General features: G+C 41.2%; 1 protein-coding gene across 2 annotated transcripts in view; it reads left to right on the forward strand.

Annotated features, from left to right (window-relative positions):
* Positions 1–21793, forward strand: part of herc4 (HECT and RLD domain containing E3 ubiquitin protein ligase 4) — an 83470-nt gene that overhangs the window by 29741 nt on the left and 31936 nt on the right. For both annotated transcript variants that reach the window (XM_053620703.1, XM_053620704.1), the window contains exons 8-14: positions 5571–5727; positions 6234–6310; positions 12447–12571; positions 12726–12785; positions 13997–14108; positions 14241–14430; positions 20934–21106. In XM_053620703.1, coding sequence (XP_053476678.1) covers positions 5571–5727; positions 6234–6310; positions 12447–12571; positions 12726–12785; positions 13997–14108; positions 14241–14430; positions 20934–21106 — 894 coding nt within the window. The remainder of the gene's footprint in view (positions 1–5570; positions 5728–6233; positions 6311–12446; positions 12572–12725; positions 12786–13996; positions 14109–14240; positions 14431–20933; positions 21107–21793) is intronic.

Raw genomic sequence — 21793 nt, forward strand, 5'->3', positions numbered from 1 at the left:
TATCTCACAAAAGTGAGTACACCCCTCACATTTTTGTTAATATTTGATTATATCTTTTAATGTGACAACACTGAAGAAATGACACTTTGCTACAATGTAAAGTAGTGAGTGTACAGCTTGTATAACAGTGTAAATTTGCTGTCCCCTCAAAATAACTCAACTAACAGCCATTAATGTCTAAACTGCTGGCAACAAAAGTGAGTACACCCCGAAGTGAAAAAGTCCAAATTGGGCCCAAAGTGTCAATATTTTGTGTGGCCACCATGATTTTCCAGCACTTCCTTAACCCTCTTGGGCATGGAGTTCACCAGAGCTTCACAGGTTGCTACTGCATACTGATCATGCGTTGCTTCAGTATGTCAAAGTACATGTTGGCATTCATGGTTCCCTCAATAAACTGTAGCTCCCCAGTGCCGGCAGCACTCATGCAGCCCCAGACCATGACACTCCCACCACCATGACTGACTGTAGGCAAGACACACTTGTCTTTGTACTCCTCACCTGGTTGCCGCCACACACGTTTGACACCATCTGAACCAAATAAGTTTATCTTGGTCTCATCAGACCACAGGACATGATTCCAGTAATCCATGTCCTTAGTGTGCTTGTCTTCAGAAAACTGTTTGCTGGCTTTCTTGTGCATCATCTTTGAAGATGCTTCCTTGGACGACAGCCATGCAGACCAATTTGATGCAGTGTGCGGTGTATGGTCTGAGCACTGACAGGCTGACCCCCCACCGCTTCAACCTCTGCAGCAATGCTGGCAGCACTCATACGTCTATTTCCCAAAGACAACCTCTGGATATGACGCTGAGCACATGCACTCAACTTCTTTGGTCGACCATGGTGAGGCCTGTTCTGAGTGGAACCTGTCCTGTTAAACTGCTGTATGGTCTTGGCCACCATGCTGCAGCTCAGTGCCAGGGTCTTGGCAATCTTCTTATAGCCTAGGCCATCTTTATGTAGAGCAACAATTCTTTTTTTCAGATCCTCAGTGAGTTCTTTGCCATGAGGTGCCATGTTGAACTTCCAGTGACCAGTATGAGGGCGTGTGAGAGCGATGACACCAAATTTAACACACCTGCTCCCCGTTCACACCTGAGACCTTGTAACACTAACAAGTCACATGACACCGGGGAGGGAAAATGGCTAATTGGGCCCAATTTGGACATTTTCACTTAGGGGTGTACTCACTTTTGTTGCCAGCAGTTTAGATATTAATGGCTGTGTGTTGAGTTATTTTGAGTGGACAGCAAATTTACACTTTTACACAAGCTGTACACACTACTTTACGTTGTAGCAAAGTGTCATTTCTTCAGTGTTGTCACGTGAAAAGATATATAATCAAATATTTACAAAAATGTGAGGGGTGTACTCACTTTTCTGAGATACTGTATGCTTGGGCCTGACTGTATATTTGCTGCAGATTGTTACTTTCATGCTATAATTTACTTACCCAGACTTGTTCGCATGCCACTTATAATTCTAGAATTACAGTGTTAACTAGAAGGTTAAGGTCATGGATAAACTGCATTGTCTTCACAGAGCTAGTGAAACATGCTGAAGAGCTGATTAAATGAAACTACAATGGTTCAGTGTTAATAACTGATATGTTAATGTTAAAATGTTAAATGGATAAACCATTAAAAATGTGCAAAATTTAAAGGTTAAATGATTAAAGTTAAATGTTCAACTTTAAGTTATAATGCTATCTTTTAAGATTATACAGTTAAATACATATGACAGATTGCTAGGTGGTTGCTATACAGTATCTCTGTCATCCCAGGTGATTGCTATAGCATTTCTAGGTGATTGGTAGGTGATTGGTGGTTGTTAAGGTGTTGGTAGATGGTTGCTGTGGTATCCAGCATGGCTGTTAGGGTGTTGCCAGGTGGTTGCTATAGTGTTGTTACATGGTTGCTATGTGTGGCAGCAGGGGCGTAGTCAAGTGTCGGCTCTGGACGAGAGGAGGCAGGTTGAACAGCGAAAGAAAAAGCTGCGCGTAAAGCCCTTTTGAGTTATTCTAAGCCTGCTTCCCGCTTCTTTATTCTCGAACCTCTATAAGTGTCACACTGGTGCCGAAATCTGGGATTGAGGAAAGAGTGCCATTATGGAGTCCTCACCACTGGCTGAGATCATCAGGTCCCTCATCAGCCTCCACTAGGCCCAGCATCAGGCCCTCCTCCAGCTATGACAGGAGCAGCGCATCCAGGCCCTACTCAAAGCCAAGGTGGAGGACCGGCAGGCGCTGCAGTGCCTGGTCCAGCAGGCGGGAACTCTAGCAGCTGCCACGGGCCCGGCCCACATCACCCTCATAAAGATTGGACCACAGGATGACGTGGAAGTGTGGGGCTGGCCTGAGGCCTAGTAGGCAGCCCGCTTACTGCTGCTCCTGTCCGGGGAAGCCCAGCCCGACAGCGCCCTGTTGTGAACCTGCTGGAGTACCCAACCCTGAAGTGGGCGATTTTTGGAACAACCGCACCCCTGAACAGCATTGTCAGCATTTCCTTTTCTTGATACTCCATGAGCACGGCTGTCTTTTCACATTCTCCCCGCAGCTCTGGTGCACCTGATGGCTGGTGACAGAGGGGCGTGATGCAGAAGAAGTATTCAACCTCATGGTGGCAGTTCTTTGCCAGACTACCACAGGCGATGGCAAAGTGCGTCCAGTGCCACTGGACAGCTGGCAGAGGACCATTTGGTGGTGTATCCAGTGGCAGGAGTGTCCCCCTCTTCTCTCTTTCTCATTCTCACCCCTCTTATCCCTGCCCTCCCCCTGTCCCTGCACTGTGGAAAAGGGGACCAATTCCCCTGAAACACACCCCCCAGTCCTGGTGTTTCCCTACCCCTCCCTCCTCTTCTCCTTCACCTCCAGTATCTCCCCTAATTCTCCCTCTCTCCACACAGGTAGAACCACCCACACCCACCAGGACTGATGGCAGGTCTTCCTGCACGGTGGGGAAGCTAAGCATTTCCAGGATCAGCATTTCTTTCCTGAATGAGCAGGGACATACTGTATACGGAGTCAGTGCGTATACAAGGGAGTTCACGTCAGGCCTTGGTAGACTCAAGGTTTAACCAGTCCACCATCCATCAAAGCCTGATTCAGTGTGGTCATTGGGAAATGCTTGATTGGTGAAGGAGAGGTGTATGCATGGGGATATTCACGAATATCCACTGGTGCCCATCATTATTAAATTCTGGGGACAAAAGCACAAACTGGAGGTGGCAGGTAGTCCTTGCATCACCTATTGACTCATTCTGGGGTTGAATTGGCCAGGTTTTCACTAGTGACATTAGTGAGGGAAATATTCGTGGATCAGACAATGAGCACAATGTGGGATGTGTGCAGCGTTGGCTGGGAAGGTGTTGCCTGGGCCATTATCATCAGCTCCACATTAAGAAGATATAGACGGTGTAGAGAGCTCTGACCCCCCGCCCCACACACACACACATCCCTACCCTTTAGGGAAATTTCCCTTGGAGGAGCGGACACGTGATGAAAACCTCCAGCATGCCTTCAACCAACTGAAAGTAATTGATGGTCAGCGATTACAGCCCAATATTGCACTCTCCTTCCCCTGCTTCTGGATTATTAAAGACAAGTGATCTAGAATGAAGCAGGACACTCAGGCAAAAGAGGAAACGACCCAATTATTCATCCTGAAAAGGACGAATAATCTGATGGCTGGGCATTTGCAGTGATGTTCGCCAGTGATGTGCGGCATGTCGCGAATGTCAGCTGGTAAATCCGCCAGCCACCCCAAAAGTGCCATTGTGCCCATTAATAGAGGTTGCCTTTGAAAGAATTGGAATTGACCTCATCAGGCCATTAGATTGGACTGCACAAGGGCATCACTTTGTCTTCATTCTAATTGACTACACAATGCAATAACTGGAAGCAGTGCATCTTTACAACATCACAGCATGCAGCATTGCAGAGGCTCTTTTCTATGTTATCTCCTGAGTCAGGATCCCGAAAGAGATCAAGACTGATCAGGACTGAGTTCATGTCACAAAAACTTGATGAACTTTATGAATTATTGTGGATTAAATGTATTCGCACCAGCGTTTACCATCTGCAGACGGACGGGCTTGGTGAATGGTTAAATAGACCTTTAAAAATATGATTCATAAGTTCGTTCATAATGATGCCCGGATTTGGGATAAGTGGCTCGAGCCTCTGTTTGCAGTACAAGAGTTGGGGAAGTCGACGCTGAAGTCAGGCAGACAGATAGAGGAAATGCACTTTAAATATACCATCTCAATCCCCTCAAACCATGGAGACAGGCGGTTTCTGTGGCTCTGGCAATAGTGGTTCCCCACAATGAGGAGCTTGGACTGGAAGTAAGTGTAAAATGTCCCATCCAGTTCACCCCGGTCACCTGTGGAGACCACCTCTGTCTTAAAGGGCACAGGTTGCCAGGTTTCTCTCCCATTTATTCTACAGACTGTGAGAGAAACAAAGTACAGCACCATCATGTCTGGTTATTAAGTGGGTGGTCCTCACCCTCCAGTACTACTTACTGGGGCGCCCTTTCACCCTGTGTTCCGATTGTGCCCTGCTCCAATGGCGCCACCATATGAAGGATGCCAACACGCAGATCACTTGTTGGTATTTGCCATTTCAGCTATTCAAGTTCAACTTGGTCCACAGGCTGGGGGCACTGATGGTGGTGGTGGTGGTGGATTACCTCTCCCTCCGGGGGGGTAGTCAGCTGCAGGCTGCACTCCATGGCTTGAGTCGGGCAGTGGCAGTATGTGGGGGGCTGGTTGAGCGTCGACTGTAGATGGAGAGGAGGCAGGTTAAACCGGCATGTAACGAGTGATGATTCTCACCTGCGTGTAACTAGCGAAAGTTGATTTGTTTGTGTCTCTGTATGCTTATAGTTGTCTTCTGTGGAAGCCAGAGAGAGACAACCAGCACAGAGCCGTGTGTGTGTGTTTATAATTTAATACGTTGAAAAGTGAAAGTAAAGTTGCAAATAAAGCCCTTTTGATTTGTTCCAAGCCTGCCTCTCACTTCCTCATTCTCGAACCTCTATTAAGTGTCACACTGTGGTATACCAGGTGGTTTCTAGGATGTTACTAAGCAGTTACTATGGTATTACAGATGATTGCTAGGGTCTTGTTAGGTGCTTGCCTGGGTGAAGCTAAATAGTTGCTATGGTAAAGGCTGGTTTGTTTGGGTGTTGCTCTGTTCTTGTTGTGGTATCCCAGGTGGTTGCACATGTGTCTTTAATGGTTGCTTTGATGATGTAGGTGGTTGCTAGGTTGATAAGTGATTGCTATGCCATTCCATGTGCTTACCAGGAGTTTGCTAGGTGGTTGGTATGGTTCCCATGTTGTTTCTAGGTTGTAACTATGTGTTTGCAATGGAATCTCCTAAAATCAGTTGAAAGCAGCATCTGAACATCCCATAATAAGATCAGTATGATGGCTCTGTCAGGACAACATAATAATAAAATGAAGATTATGAAGAACATATCAGCTCTATCAAGCCAACATTAGCAATTTTATGAAAAGTTTAATATACAACAATGCTTTATTTGTATTAATATACAAGGCAGCATACCTTGGCATTCATTCCATCCTCTGGCAAGATTGATTCTTTTGGTCTTGGAGGAAATGGACAACTTGGCACACGTTACACCTGCAACAGGATAAGTCCTGCTCCGGTAAAAGGCCAATGGAGAGCTCACAATGACCCCACACCAATAGATTCTGGTCAGTGCACGTATACCTGTTGATTCAGAACTTATTGCTGATCTTTATGCAGTGACAAGCGTGTTAAAATGCTCTGTCTCCACCATCAGCCTGATGGTCTCCACCACCATCGCTTTTCATATATTGAAAGTTTACTATTAAATTATATAAGCCCATTTTTTTACATTACTTATCTAGTCTATTAGACCTGCCCGAGATCCTAAATTTCTGCTTTATCCCAGCAAGCAGCAAAGCTGTATTAGTTATTCAGTATCATTAATGGAATTTTTATCTACCTGTTTTTATGGTAATTGGAAATTCTGCATGCAATTCAGAAACAAGAAATTCTTTGTTGACTTTTTGCAGTAAGTTGTGTCTTTCATTATGTATGTTTTGATGTATTCCATGTCTGTTTTGTTGTTTTAGATGTACTATATTAAATTTAAATTAATTATTTACAGTTACTAGAGGTATTAACATGACCTTTATCCTTAAAAAAAAATTGTTGTCCGTATTGCCTGTTTAAGATGCTGAGCAGTTCTACTGTGTGAAGCGGATTTATGCTGGTGGAGACCAGAGCTTTGCTCATTGCCACTTTCCTCAGGTAGGAGAATATTGAAGATTTGCAGTGCAGCGATTAATGTATTCATACAGTCATTACAAAAAGAAAGTACACCCTCCTTCAATAAGTACATCCTATAATTCAGTAACATTTAGAATCACCTTTACCAACAATGGCTTGAAATAAACATTTTCTGTAGGAGTTTAGCAGTCACATAATTTTGGAGAAGTTTTGGCCCACCCTTCTTTACAACACTGGTTCAATTCATATATATTTTTTAGGGCATTCGTTTATGCAAAGTTCTCTGGTGATGCCGCTACAGCATCTCTATGGGGTTGAGGTCTGGACTTTGACTTGGCAATTCCAACAACTTGATTTATTCTTCTTTAGCCATTCAGATATCAGTTTTCTGGTGTGATTAGGATCATTTGTCCTGGTGCATGACCCAACTTTGGCCCAGATTAAGCTGATGATCTAATTTGTCTCAAAAATATTCTGGTATAAATTGGAGGTCATCGCTGTCTTAATGACTGAAATTTTCCCAGGTCCTGTGGCTACATAACAGGCCCAAATCATCACCCCTACACCACCATGCTTGACAGTTGGTATGAGGTGTTTGTGGTGATGCACTGTATTTGGTTTTCACCAAACATGGTGCTACAATATTGGAGAGAAGAGTTTTTTTCCTAGCCATCCTTCCATGAAAGTCATACTTGTTCAGTCTTTTTCTGATTGTACTGGCGCAAACATAAACTTTTAATGTGCTTACAGAGGCCTTTAGGTCATATGAAGTACCACTTGGGTTTTCCTTTGCATCTCTGAGCATTAAACAGACTGACCATGGTCTGAATGTGCTGGAATGGCCACTCATTGGTAAATTGGCCACTGTCTTGAAGGCTCTCCATTTGCGTAACAATCCTTCTGACCGTAGAATGGTGAATTGTTTGCAGATGGCCTTATAAGCCTCCCAGATTTATGGGCAATACTTTTGCTATACACTGAAGCCATTTGGGTCTAGATCAAAAGATGAATGAGACAATAGTTCAGAATTTCAACTTTCATTCCCTGATCTTTGTCTAGATTTTATTGACTTTATTGGGTTTTCTTGTTCTTATAGACAGACAAGAATTTGGAACAAACATATGCTCAATCTCCTAGCACAAATACCATAAAGACATGCACAAAACAAAATTAAACGAATAAATGCAAATAATAACATGTACATACACACCTAAATAGAAAAGAAAAAATTAATAGCTAAGGTCCCATACGAACCCATAAGGTCCCATTTCCTCCCCTTAAAGTACTGTAGATATGTCATTCCATTCTTTCCATAACACAGGGGATCCACCTATTAACAATCTCAGATTGGCCCAGATGGCAGAAGAAGGGCTTAAAAAATGATTAACACCCTATGATACGGGAACCTTTCTCCCAGATTGTTTGGAGATGGGAAATACTGGGATGATTAAGCACTGGTATGAGTAACTTTATCAGTAGGGATACAAACGGTATGGATGGGCAAAGTGATGGTGGAGCTTGCTCAGGAGGTAGGATCCATATGCCTCAAACTAAAATCACAGTGATGGAGACAACTTGGGGAGACCTATTACCACCGCTAAGGTTTCCAACGCCAAACAGAAAAATGAAGGGGAAAGTGGGCAACCCTGACGCATTCCACAGCCTAATTTGAAACCTGGGGAGATAATGCCGTTAGTTTGAACAGCAGCCTCTGGATGTTTGTTTAGCAGCTTCACCTGCTTTACAAATATCTGACCAACTCCAAAGGATTTTAATGTTGCAAACAGATAAGGCAAATTGACACAATCAAATACCTTCTCGGCATCAAATGACACAGCAGCTTTTTGATAGCTGTTGTTTCTTACTGCCCACATTACATTAAAGGGTCATGAAACCTCCCTCTTTCAGCTTAAGTCTACCTCTCAATGTTTTTGAACAGTGCAGCTTAAATGGGCGTGGATGGCTGTGCGAAGAACGGAGGGGAAGTGGGCATGGTAGGGAAAGGCATGGGAGGAAGAGGGGGGAGAGCCTTCAGAACACTCACAATAAAGATGTATAGTGACAAAGTTTGCAGATGAGGCAGAGGACTTCCTCCTGAATCCCCAGGGCTAAATGGAGACACAATAGATTGTGCAGGTCCTCTGCCCTATCAATTTGAACCATTAGCCCCTGGCGTGACTATGGTGGAAAACGTAAAACAAAACCGGCGGCAGCAGGGATGGGAGAAGTGTCAGAATGGTAGATAGCTAATAGGCCTGAGCTTTTCACGAATAAAAATTGTTGCGGCCTGACCTAGACCGGGTCGTAATATACAATAAAATAAAGGGGGGAAAAAGGGTTGGCGAGACCAGGATTGCGTTTGCTTTGTTTTTTTTTATTCTCCAAACGTAACACCTTTATATATCTAGTGGTTTTCTCTTCAGAAGCTGGCCAGGCCAAAATAATAAACAAAAATACCCTCTAACTGTGCAGAAAGAAAACTAACTAAACTACAAGAAAAGAAAAGAAAAATGCACCATCTTCCTTCACTCCCTAGCTTACCCAAAACCAGAAGAAAAGAAGAATCAACATAAATGGCACTGTCTTCCTACTAACCACTCTTAACCATGCACTATTCAGAGGTGACTGTTAGTGTGTTAATTAACAAAATAATATGTACATATCCTTCTCAGTGGTGCTGTAATTCAACTGATGACAGTTAACATTATTAGAAAAGAAGCTAACAGGGTGACGTGAGCCATGAGCATCTTCCTGAATCAAGACAGCACCGGCACCAGTACCACTACCACTGGCGTCTACTTCAAGTTTGAAAGGCTTCGCAAAAGACGGAGCAGAAAGAACAGGTGCACTACATAACATCTTAACAGCTTCAAAAGCAGCCTTACGGGTAGAAGACCACACAAAGGAAACTGAGTTACGAAGGAGATTTGTGAGAGGCAATACAACACCCGAAAAATTCTTACAAAAACTCCTATAGTACCCAGCCATCCCAAGAAAGCGTTGAAGTTCTCTTTTAGTCTTGGGCACAGGATAAGTGGCAATGGACTTAATTTTAGCATCCAGTGGGCGAACAGTACCATGTCCAACCTGTTTACCAAGGTAGGTTACGGTGGCATGACCAAACTCGCATTTTGTGACGTTCAGAGTGAGAGAGGCTGTCTGGAGACGAGCAAACACACGGGCTAACACACAAATATGACTATCCTAGGTGTCTGTAAAAATGACCACATCATCGAGGTAGGCTTCAGAATTATCTACATCTCCCAATACCTGTGCCATTAGCCGCTGAAATGTAGATGGAGCATTTTTTCAGACCAAGAGCCATGACCGTATATTGGAGGAGCCTGTCTGGTGTAGCGAAAGCAAAAATCTCAGATGCACATGGGGTGAGTGGAACCTGCCAGTAACCCTTAGAAGATCCCGTTTTGTGAAAAACTTTGCATTACCGATTCGGTCAACACAATCTTCCATTGTTGGGAGGGGAAATGAGTCCGCTTTAGTTAAAGCATTGACTTTTCTATAATCTGTGCAGAACCTATAGCTTTTGTCAGGCTTTGGAACTAGCAGGCAGGGCGAGCACCAGGGACTACAGCTAGGCACAGCAAGACCATTCTCAAGCAAGTAGTTTGTTTCTTCCTTCATAATGGCACGTTTAGTGGGATTAACCCTATAAGCATTTTGTTTAACTGGAGCATTATTATCAACATCGATGTCATGTCTGAGGACAGCAGTACGAGAAGGGGTATTAAAAAAAGTGATGGATATTTCTTTAAAAGACTTATTAAATCACCCTGGGCTGGCTCTGACAAGTGCGCAAGTTTAGACTGGATATTTGTGAGCCATTCAGAGTTTGGTAACTGAGCACAGGGAAAACAAGCCCTACCTAAACTGAGACCATCCACCTCAGGAGAATATTCAGACGGTGGAATGCTCATAGAGGCAGCAGCTACTGACGTGACAACAGGAACTGAAGAGTCAACATCCGTGGTAGCACAAGAGATATAAGGCTTGAGCATATTCACATGGCACACACGAGACTTTTGTTTCCGGTCAGGCGTTTTCACAACATAGTCTGTATCACTCAAATTAGACTCAATAACATAATGAAGACTCTTCCCTTCAACGCAGACTCTCGTTGCATAATTTTGCACGCAACGGCCTGCGAAGCTTTAAGCGGTTTAATTAGCTCAAAAGGCAAGTAAAACTGTTATGGTTAAAAATTGGACACATACCTCATTTGAAGGGATGGAAAAGTCCTCGGGACTTAGTACTGCATCATTGTGTAGACGCAAAATGCTTTCACGAGCAAGTCCGAAGTCCACCTTTCTCCAATTCTCATAGCTCTCCAAAATAAACACACTTGAACTCTTACACCACTGAACCAAACACCTGCGACCCATTTGAATGCCTCTCTCATCTACTACATCTGCAGGAAAGCACCACGGGCTGTCATGAATAATTAAGAGGCAGCATCTTCTCATCGGGTAAGAACACGTAGGCTCATGAATGATTTGAGACACCAACACCTCATCAAAGTACTATAGTACATTGCCACGTCACTGCCTGTGAAAGAGATTTTAAACCAGGAAGACAAAAATAGTGGAAAAAAGCTCAAAATGTACCAGCTTTCTCCTTCAATTAAAATTAACAGATGCTACGATTGTCTTTTAAGATGTGCGAAACGAACACCTCTGTTAAAATCTCAGAAAATGTATTCATCTTTTGATCATAAATTGAAATGTCTTCAGTGTATAGCAAAAGAAATTATTGTGCATGCCATTCCAATACTTTCAGAAGGGACTGTATAATGTAGATAGAATATTTTTTTATAATATATATTATTCTTATGAAATTATTAGTAATATGTTGCTCTCACCCTGTATAGTATTATTTACATGCTTATACCCATTCGTGTTCCATTTAACATTGTTCCACTTTTCTGCACATTCTGCTGGCTTTGCCATGCATTCTTTTGTGAACACAAATATGAATTTGACAATTTAATTTGTCAAATTGCACACCAGTCAGGAAAGACAGATTATGGTTATGCATTCCATAAATATTTGGACACGGACAGTTATTTTTCTTCCGCTTTATACCACAATATATTGGAGTTGAAATTAATATAATGAATTTGAGCTCAAATTGCATACTTTCAATTTTAATTTGAGGGTATTTACATCCTAATTGGGTAAAAAAAAAAAAATGTTGTAATTACATGTACCAATGACACCAACCCCCAACCTCTAACTTCTAATGAGGCCTTTGAGGGTTACCAGTGGTTTATATTTTGTACATACAGTACAAACTGTATTTACTCTGAAGTTGTCCTCTTCCTTTGATTGTTGACTTTATCTGGCCAACTGTTGTGAAAAAGTTTTTCTTACATGGTCTTATTAACAGCAACAGTTTCCACATGCAAATGCCACACTTGAAGTCAACTCCAGATATTTTATCTGCTCCTAGTGAAATAATGAGGGAATAACACACACCTGGCCATGGAACAGCTGGGCAGCCAGTTGTCTAATTACTTTCTCCCTTAAAAAGGAGGGACTAATTTATGAAAAGTGCTCTAATTCCTACACCATTCACTTGACTCAAATTAAAGCTAAAGTCTGCACTTTATTCATAGTTATTATTTAAATTGTACTCCAATATACTTTGGAAGACAGCTAAGAAATAACAATAATTTTATAATGTAGAACCTCGCAGAATGCAGAAACTCGCGTTTATTCATACCGCACTTTTCAGGGCACTTTCAAAACACAACAGAAAACATCAAAACTTGCAGCTTTCGCTCGGTCAGATTCACGTTCATGCTTCTTGGTGTGCGCCGGTGTGTGTACCAAGCTCTGCAAAACAGTCTCTTGCTCGTGTCAACGGGAGATCCTGAATGCACAAAAAGACACACACAACCAAACTTGGGCTAATAAGTCACAGGTGAGAATCAACACGTGTTACCTGCCGGTTCGACCCGCCTCCTCTCCGTCCACAACTGATGCTTAAGCATGCTCCTGCCGCCACAATTAATAATAATAATAATCATCACCAAATATTTATGGACCTGACTGTAACTTGGTGAATATATTTGGCTGGAAGGTGTCTAAATTTGCTTGAATTTATGTGTTTGTTTGTTTTTTTGTTTCATTTTTGTAAGAATGGCTCTCCCCCAGATGATCTGCGAATGCGACATTGTAATCAGCATGTCTTAAGCTTGAATGATGACCTCATACAGAAATGGCTGAGGCACGGTCATGGAAGACTCGTACCAGAAATGACAGTGTACAGTATACACAATATATTATAGCTGTAATCAGTACAGCTTTATTTTATACTAGCTTTATCTAGTTAATTCTGTATTCATGTAATTTTATCTTATATTTGAGTGTTTTGTCTAGTTTTCAAATGGTTTTCTTATTTCTGACATTTCTTATAGTGAGATTGATGATGTATTCTCATCAGCAAGTTGTCTAAATGGGAGCTTTCTTTCTACAAGGTAATGTATGATTATCTTAATGTGCTGAATAGTGCTATGATTTATTAGCTTCAGTTAACCATAAATTGAGATATTTTTGGAAGAGATTTCTTAGTAATGGGTCAGTACTGATTTTGGGTCACTGAAGTCAACAGCAATGATTGTACCTCTGAATAGTGGCTGTTTAAGAGTATTATTTAAACTGATCAGCCATAACATTAAAACCACGGACAGGTGAAGTGAATAACATTTGATTATCTCGTTACAATGGATATGTTAGGTGGGATATATTGGGCAGCAAGTGATCCAGTTCTTGAAGTTGATGTGTTTGAAGCATAAAAAATGGACAAGCATAAAGATCTGCACAAGACTGACAAGGGCCAAATTGTGACTGCAAGACGACTGGGTCAGAGTATATCCAAAACAATGTTCCCAGTATGCAGTGGTTAGTATCTATAAAAAATAGTCCAAGGATGGTGAGAGGGTTATGGGTGCGCAAGACTCATTGATGCACATGGGGAGTGAAGGCTAGCCCATCTGGTCCCACAGAAGAGCTACTGTAGCACAAATTACTGAAAAAGTTAATGCTGGCTATTATAGAAAGGTGTCAGAACACACAGTGCACAGCAGCTTGCTGCGTATGGGGCTGTGTAGCTGCAGACCAGTCAGAATGTCCATGCTGACCCCTGTCTACCGCCAAAGGGGCCTACAATGGGCACGTGAGCATCAGAACTGTACCATGAAGCAGTGGAAGAAGGTGGTCTGGTCTGATGAATCTCATTTTCTTCTACATCATGAAGATGGCTGAGTGTGTGTGCGCATCGCTTACCCGTTGAAGAGATGGTACCAGAATGCAATATGGGAAGAAGGCAAGCCGACGGAGGCAGTGTGAGGCTCTGGACAATGTTCTGCTGGGAAACCTTGGATCCTGTTATTCCTGTGCATAATTTCCCATAACTAAGGCTTCAAAATGAAATGGAGAATTCAGATTACAAAACTCAAGCAGTTTTTCCATTAACATATTAGTTGTAGAAAGAAATGACATTATAAGTAGTTATTCTATGCTGGAATAATCAGCTAACTATCCTAGTATTTATCATATTTATTTAGGATAGTTGGTATAGGCTATGTAAAATTCTATTATAATTGATCTATAATTCCATTTCTGTTCATGTCAATTTTATGATACCCTGACTTAAATGTTTGGTATTGTGTAATGAATCATTTTCCAGTCATCCAGATCATTATCATACTAGCAGCAAATGTCCTGGGGTGGACATGAATATGGCTCGCCTCCTCTTCCACAGACTCATCCAGCCTGATTATCCACATATCTCACAACAAGTGAGTCTTTGACAAAACAGTCCGCATAATTGGTCTGAATTTGCAAGATGTTCAGGAGAGCTTTTTTTCCATTCATTTTATAAATGTACCATGCACATGGACTTGATAGCTGTTTATTTCCCAAAAATGCAGATCACTGCCAGTTTGGAGAGGCATTTGATTCCCAACCTCTGCAGCTCTCCTCCAGACATTGAGGCACTGAGGCTCTACCTCATACTTCCAGAGTGTCCTCTGTTTAAAAACCCCAACACTTACATCACACTCACCATTCCCTTTGCCAAGGCAGTTATCCACCTCAGCAGTGCTCCCCTCAAAGTGCTTGGTAAGAATCATGCAATGTCAAGTTTTCATGTTGGGTGAGTCATGCGGGGACACCTTGTTATTTTTCTTACCACAAGTGATTGGACAAATTATATATTTCTGTAAAGCTGCTTTGGGACAATGTCCACTGTTAAAAGTGCTATATAAATGAAACTGAATTGAAATTAAAGTGATAAGAAAAGTAATTGTTTATAAAAACTTGCCAATCTCGCATTAAAGGTGTCAGATTTTTTAATATAGTCTAATTTTAATATCAAACCATTTCTCTTTGACTAGTGACATTGTTTAGTAATAGATTAACTGTATACTCATTATGCTTAACTGTTTAGTAAAATACTACTTGAAATTTACAACAAGAAGAAAAAAAAACAGGCATGTTGCTTATAATATGTTAAAATTTGCTGTTTATATGCTGTAGGCTACTGCTACAATAGGTGGCTCACTCTAAGATTACATTTTTCTCAATATATGGGATTAAAGCTCAGTTACCTAATATGTAAACACAACAAGGCAAAATAATTACAGTCGCATCCATAAACTAGCATTATCATAAGTTAAATTATAAGAAATGGGAGAAGATAGCCTGAAGGTCCTTTGAGAGGGGAGGTGGAAGATGGGTCTAACAAGGCAGACTACACAAATTACAGGAACAATTACTGACAGCAACACAAGAAGCCTTCAGACTTGCAGTTGTTGGTGGGAGGAGATGACCATATTCAGAGGGCCATGAGTCCACCAAAGAAAAGGGAAGTGTGTAGAAGTGGAACCCAAAGCTAGCGCAAAAACCACAGAACTGAAGGGTGCACTGAAGGCAAGCAGTTGGTGGATGGAGAAATACAGACAGTGGAGAGCAACCCTCTGGCATTTGAGTGCAGAGTAGACACACTTAGCAGTCCCCTAATTGAGCTAGTCCAACAAACAGCAAGGAAAGAATCGAGCAAGAGAAATTCGATTTAGTGACCACAGGCAAACAAGGTGGCAGCATAGCAGTGGCAGGAAACTGTTCTTAGCAACATTCTGGAGCACTCACTATGTGGCAGGGTGGACACCAAACTTATTGCATTTGGGGATATCCTGTATGAGGAGTGCAGGGAATAATTCTACAAGATTACTCACAAGTGTGGCATAGACCCAAGAGGAAAAGGATGGAGAAGGATATTGAACAGCTGATTTAGAGCTGTTCCACTTCCACATTTTCCCCTGATAAAGTCCTTTGTTGAGTTGGGAGTGTGTTCTGAATCATTATCGTGTTGCATGATAAAGTTCCCTTATGCCACCAACACGTTCCTATTGTTGGGGTGTAACAAACCTATGTTTTTACCATGGAGGTTGGCTGCTCTGGCTTTGTCAGCATCTCAACATCCCGCTCAGGGACATTTTGAGGCAATGGACCAAGCAACCATGAAAAAGCTGGCAGCGCAGACCAAGGGAGTCAATTTCTGGCTGTGGTTACAGGGGAAGGACACGCTTCTCTGACAGAAGCTGGGGGAAGGTGACGGAACAGGTAAGAGTTGGACTGAAGGTGGTGTGGGAGGAGGTGAAGCAGAAGCCTGGCAGCCAATGTAGGGCACAGTGGATTCACAAGCACAGAAAGAAAGAAGAGAGAGAAAGATGGTTCCAGCTTTTTCAAGAATCCCTTCAAACATGCCTGACAGTTGCTGGAGTACAAGAAGTGTGGGAAGCTGGAAACCACCAATGAGGAACTTGAGCAGCATTTCAGAGGGCAATACAGCAATATATTTAAAAAAAAAAAAAAAAAAAAAGCAAGGAAATCCTCAGCACCAGGTCCAAATGGAATGCTGTACACACTCCACAAGAATTGTCCTTGTGTTCTAATGATCTTGTGGATTCTCATGAGAACTGCAGTGAGGATCTAGCACATTCCATCATAATGGCAAAGGGTTGTAGCTGTCTTCATCCCTAAGGCGCAAAACACCAGTAACATCAACCAGTTCAGGAGCATAGCACATCAAGGGAAAAATATTGTAATCTGTCATGGCCAAGGGGATGACCAAGCTATCTCATGAGCAGTACGTACATTGACACCAGCTGTCAAAAGGTGGGTGTACCAGGCTTCTCAGGCTGTGTTGAGCATCCAAAGTGTGAAAGGTGAGCTCCATGATGTGTGGCTGGAGCTTGTGAATGCCTACAGATCGGTCCCTCACCAGCTCATTGACTTCGCCCTGGAATTCATTTACATACCCAACTGCATCAAGACCCTTGTGTCCAACAAATTTAGGGTCCAAACGTGTTTGGCCAATCAGTACTTCGTCACAGGCTGGCAACAGCTGCAATTAGGAATTGCCATGGTGTCTTGGCATCCTTTGAGATGATCTTTATTGATGCAAGGCAGATGGTCAGAGCTACAGTCAGGGTAGAGTCTGCCTCCCTAAAAAGCTACAGTCCCCTCTGAAGCTATCGGAACAGCAAGGCCAATTCATTGTTTGAGATCAAAAAATGGATATGAGATGAGAGTTTAGGATTTCAGCTTTTATTTCCTGCTATTTACATCTAGATGTGTTAAACAACATAAAACACAGACTCAACATGGAAAATACATGCATCAAACCACCCAATTTTAAGGTGAGCAAAAGTATATTAACAGCTCAGTCTTGAAGTTGTGTAAACAACACTTAATATTTGGTTGCATATCCCTTGCTTGCAATAACTGTATCAAACCTATGACTCATTGACATAATCAAATTGTTGGTTTCTTCTTTTGTGATGCTTTTCCAAGTTTTTACTGCAGCCTCTTTCAGTTGTTGTTTGTTTCAGGGGTTTCTCCCTTCAGTCTCCACTTGAAATAGATACTCAATTGGGTTAAAGTCTGGTGATTGACTTGGCAAGTCAAAAGCTTCCACTTTTTCCCCCGATAAAGTCCTTTGTTGAGTTGGCAGTGTGTTTTGAATCCTTATGTTGCTGCATGATAAATTTATTTTATGCCACCAACACATCCCTATTGTTGGGGTGCAACAAACCTCTATTTTTACCATGGAGGTTGGCTGCTCTGGCTTTGTCCATGTCTCAGCATCCCGCTTAGGGACATGGGAGTTATTGAGGCAATGCACCGAGCAACCATGAAAGAGCTAGCAGAGCAGACCAAGGGAGCCAATTTCTGGCTGTGGTTACAGGGGAAGGACAAGAATTGGTGGAACAGGCAACCAAGTGTAGCAGGGCATTGAGAAAGATCTCCCTGCCATTGTTCCACCAACAGGAGCTGTACTGGGGTAAAATGGGCAAAACATAGAAGAATGGTCATCCTTAGCTGATGACCCATCAATTTTCCCAAAGGCATTACTGGAGGTGCGACAGGCAGCATTGACTGTAAGGATTAACACATACAATGGATATAAAAAGTTTACACACTCATGTTAAAATGACACGTTTTTATAATTGGAAAAATATTTAACCAAGATAAATCATGTCAGAACTTTTTCCACCCTCAATGTGAAATTACAACATGTAAAAATTAATTGAAAAACAACTAAAAACATTTTTGGGAAGAATAAACTTATAATAACACGGTTGCATAAGTGTGCACACTCTTTTGTAATTGGGGATGTGGCTGTGTTCAGAATGATCCACTCATGTTCAATGTCATGTTAAAAAAGAATCATATGTGTTATCAATTTAGTTATTCTGATTAACCCAAAATAAAGACCAGCTGTTTCTTTAAGATTTTCTTGATCTCATCTTTGTTTTATATGACTGCTGGCGCCATGGTCCACAAAGAGCTTACAACGCATGTATGTTGTCTCACTTGTCAAAAGATATCAATCAGTAGAGGGGTATAAAAGAATTTCTAAAACATTAGATGTACCATGGACCACTGTGAAAGCCATCATCAACGATTGGTGAAAATGGGGCACCATGGTGACGTTACCAAGAACAGAATGTCCTTCCAAAATTTACAAAAGGACGAGACAAAAACTTACTAGCGAGGCTGACAAAAGACCTTTGGCAACATTAAAGAGGCTGTAGGAATATCTTACAAGTACCAATTACTCTCTGCATGTGACGACAATCTCTTGTATTCTTCACATGTCTGGGTTTTGGGGTAGTGAGGCTAGACAGAAGCCCTTATTTACAACAACATCTAAGCCACCCCAAACCATATGGCAAAATGTGTCGTGATCTGATGAGACCAATTCCTAAATTCTAATAATGCCATAATTCTAAAAGGTATGTTTGGCACCAAAAATTGCAAAAATCTCACCCAAAGAACACCATACCCATGGTGAAACATGGTGGTGGCAGCATCATGCTTTAGGGCTGGTTTTCTTCAGCCAGAACTGGCGCTTTATCAAGGTGGAGGGAATCATTAATAGCTACAAATACCAGTTGATATTAGTGCAAAATATACAGCTGTCTGCTAGTAAGCTTAAGATGGTATAAGACCTTTGTCTCATCTGTTTATATGATGTTGTTCCAGAACTGCACTGGCTTTTTTTTATTTCTTATTTATTTATTTAAAGATGTTTTTGAACTCTGATCTAGTCTTCCTGTTTTTGAGACTTACCAGTGGTTTTCAGTTTGTGGTAAAACCTCTGTATTTATTCTGGTGAAGGCTTCTCTTGATTCTTGACTTTGAAACCTCTTCTATGGTGTTCTTGATCTGGCCAACTATTGCAAAGCATTTTTTCTTCACCAAGAAAAGGATTCTTCTGTTATCCACCATAGTTGTTTTTGTGGTCATTCGGACTTATGGTGTTTCTGACAGGTTGATTTGGGCGTACCTAACGTTTTGCTATCTCTCTAATGGATTTGTTTTGATTTATTTAGCCTAATGTTGACTGTTTTCCTGGCAGTGACTGCTCTTTGCCCTTTATTTTGAGAATTAACAGCAACAGCTTAGAAATGCAAATACCATGCTTAAAAATATGTCTAGACCTTTTATTTGCTTACTTGTAAGTGAAATAATGATGAAATAACACGCACCTGGCCATGGAACAGCTAAGCACCCAAGTGCCCAATTACTTAGTGCTCCTTTAAAATTCCATCATAGTTAATATGCATTTGACTATGTAAAAGGAACATTGTCCCTGAATCCTTTTAAATTGTCCCTGCTGACAGTTGTCCTGTCTCACACATAGGGTTCGAGTATAAGTAAGGAAACCAAAATGTCTTGAAATCAGCAAGAAACTATATTACAAAGGAAAACCCAAGCAATGAAGGAGGTTGGTCTTGAGAGCGATCACTGAAGAGCAGGCCATAGTGCATGATCTTAAAAGTCTCAAGGACGTGACATATTTTTCTTCTCTAATTGGTTAATTCTAATGTGTATTGCTCATTCTAATTCTTTTTACTGTCACTAGATGCATCCCCATCCCTTTAGATCACCCATTTGCCTTTTATGTTATCTAAAGCAAGCAAGGCAGATGAGAATGCACCAGCTCAGGCTGACCTAGATCTCTCAACTTCCCTCCTTATTAATATTTGACACACTATGAGTTCTGCCTGTTAATCTATCAAGGCTTTTACTTCTCTTCATCTTAAGTAGTCCTCTGAATAGCCTGGTACAAACTAAATTTATAAGACCAACTTACTCGTGCTTGCCTTGGCGATGAAATGTGTTTGTGCCACTCTTCTTCTGATAGTGATGTGCACCGCTCTGCTCGAAGTCCTAGGACTTAAGGCCATTTGATAACATTGAACGTGTTTTTCTAATGTCAAGTTGCACTTCCCACGTAGGCTTCAGTTCAGCATTCCTTTTTGAGTCACATTAAGGCAAACATTATAAAATTGATTATATGCAGTATAAAAAAGCTAATATGAAATATAAAATTTATTTCCTGATTATTTTCCACACCGTAAACACATTACCCTATAGAACCTGAGAAATGGCAAAGACAATGCAGAGTACCAGTACACATGTACAGAGTAATATGTGCTGCTTACATTAAAAAGGACTCCACTATTCTCAACAGAATATAGAATATCTTTGTCATTGCACAAGTACAACAAAGCTAGGTTTGCAACTTCTGTACTCGATGCTTTATAAGAAATGATAATTAAAACAATACAAGGAAAAAGTTGAATATATATCCTGTGTGTGTGCAGCACAGTGTTAAGCAGTATTTGTTCAACACAAAATTTTGAACAAAGAGATTGCCAAACACTGGCACATGGTTTATTTCTTACAGTCAAAGTAAAACAAAGTGCAAAATTTCATTGTTTAACCAACAAAAGTGAATAAATGTGAGTTAACTAATTCCAGTTACCTTTTGTGCTAGGGACTGATTAGTTAGCCACTAACTTTTTTTCATTAAAACCAAAATATTCATAATGGTAGCAAGAATACCAAAAGACAAAATCCAACTAATTCATTTAATTTCTTAGCATTTTTTGGTGTTTCTCCTGTTATTGGTTTCTGAACTCTTCATACTTATGTAGTTCATGAGCCATAAAAAAATTATCATAAAGGACACATTTGGTAAAAAAAAAAAAAAAAAAAAAAAATATGGGACTGATTTCTCTCCCTATGTTCTCATCTTTTTCCCCAAGGTAATTGGTGGTCTTGCCTTGATCCAGCAGTGTTTCAAGGACTAGTGGAATTGTATAAAGAGGTGATTGTGTATCTGCTCCGGATGCAGAAGATGGGAATTTCACCATCAGAGCACAGGACATTTACCTGCTTCCTTAGTACCTGTTTGAAATTTCTGGAGATTCTGCACACTGTAAGTATTTTGAGTGAGAGACCTTGAGTACAACACAAAGCATGACATGAACCTGTCCTGAATAAGACTCATTAGGCTATATTCAGAGTTGGCAACTTAAGTCATGAGGACAGTTGTTCCTGTTTGTTGTCGTGTTAAGCCCCTGCCTAACCCCTTAAAATCAGCTTGGCCTGGTACCATTCCAGCATGGCTTTATGATTTTTGGTAACTTCCCCTCTTGAATGTACCATGAATAACTACAAATACCAGTTGATATTAGTGCAAAACATTCAGCTGTCTGCTAGTAGGCTTATAATGAAAAGGAATTTTAACTTTCAGCATGACAAAGCATACATTCAAGTCAACAAAGGAATGACCTAGCTAGAGCCCAGACCTGAATCCAAATAAATATCTGTGGGTTGATCTGAAGCAGGCTGTGCACAGGCAATTTGATGGATATAGAATGTTTTTGCAAGAAAGAGTGGGGAAAATATTGACAAACCTAGATGTGCCATGCTGACAGACTCTTACCCAAAACTAATGAATAGTGTAATAAAATCAAAAGATGCTTCAACATAATTAATATACTATTTGAAAATGATGTATCTGGAATTTAATGACTAAAGAAAAAAGAAAAAAAACACGTGTCCTTTAAGAAAAAGGCAGCTTTCAATATTCTAAATGGTTATCCAAATATTGTTTTGGGTC

Source organism: Ictalurus furcatus, chromosome 3 (genome assembly GCF_023375685.1).
Source record: "Ictalurus furcatus strain D&B chromosome 3, Billie_1.0, whole genome shotgun sequence".
NCBI classification, from domain to species: domain Eukaryota; kingdom Metazoa; phylum Chordata; class Actinopteri; order Siluriformes; family Ictaluridae; genus Ictalurus; species Ictalurus furcatus.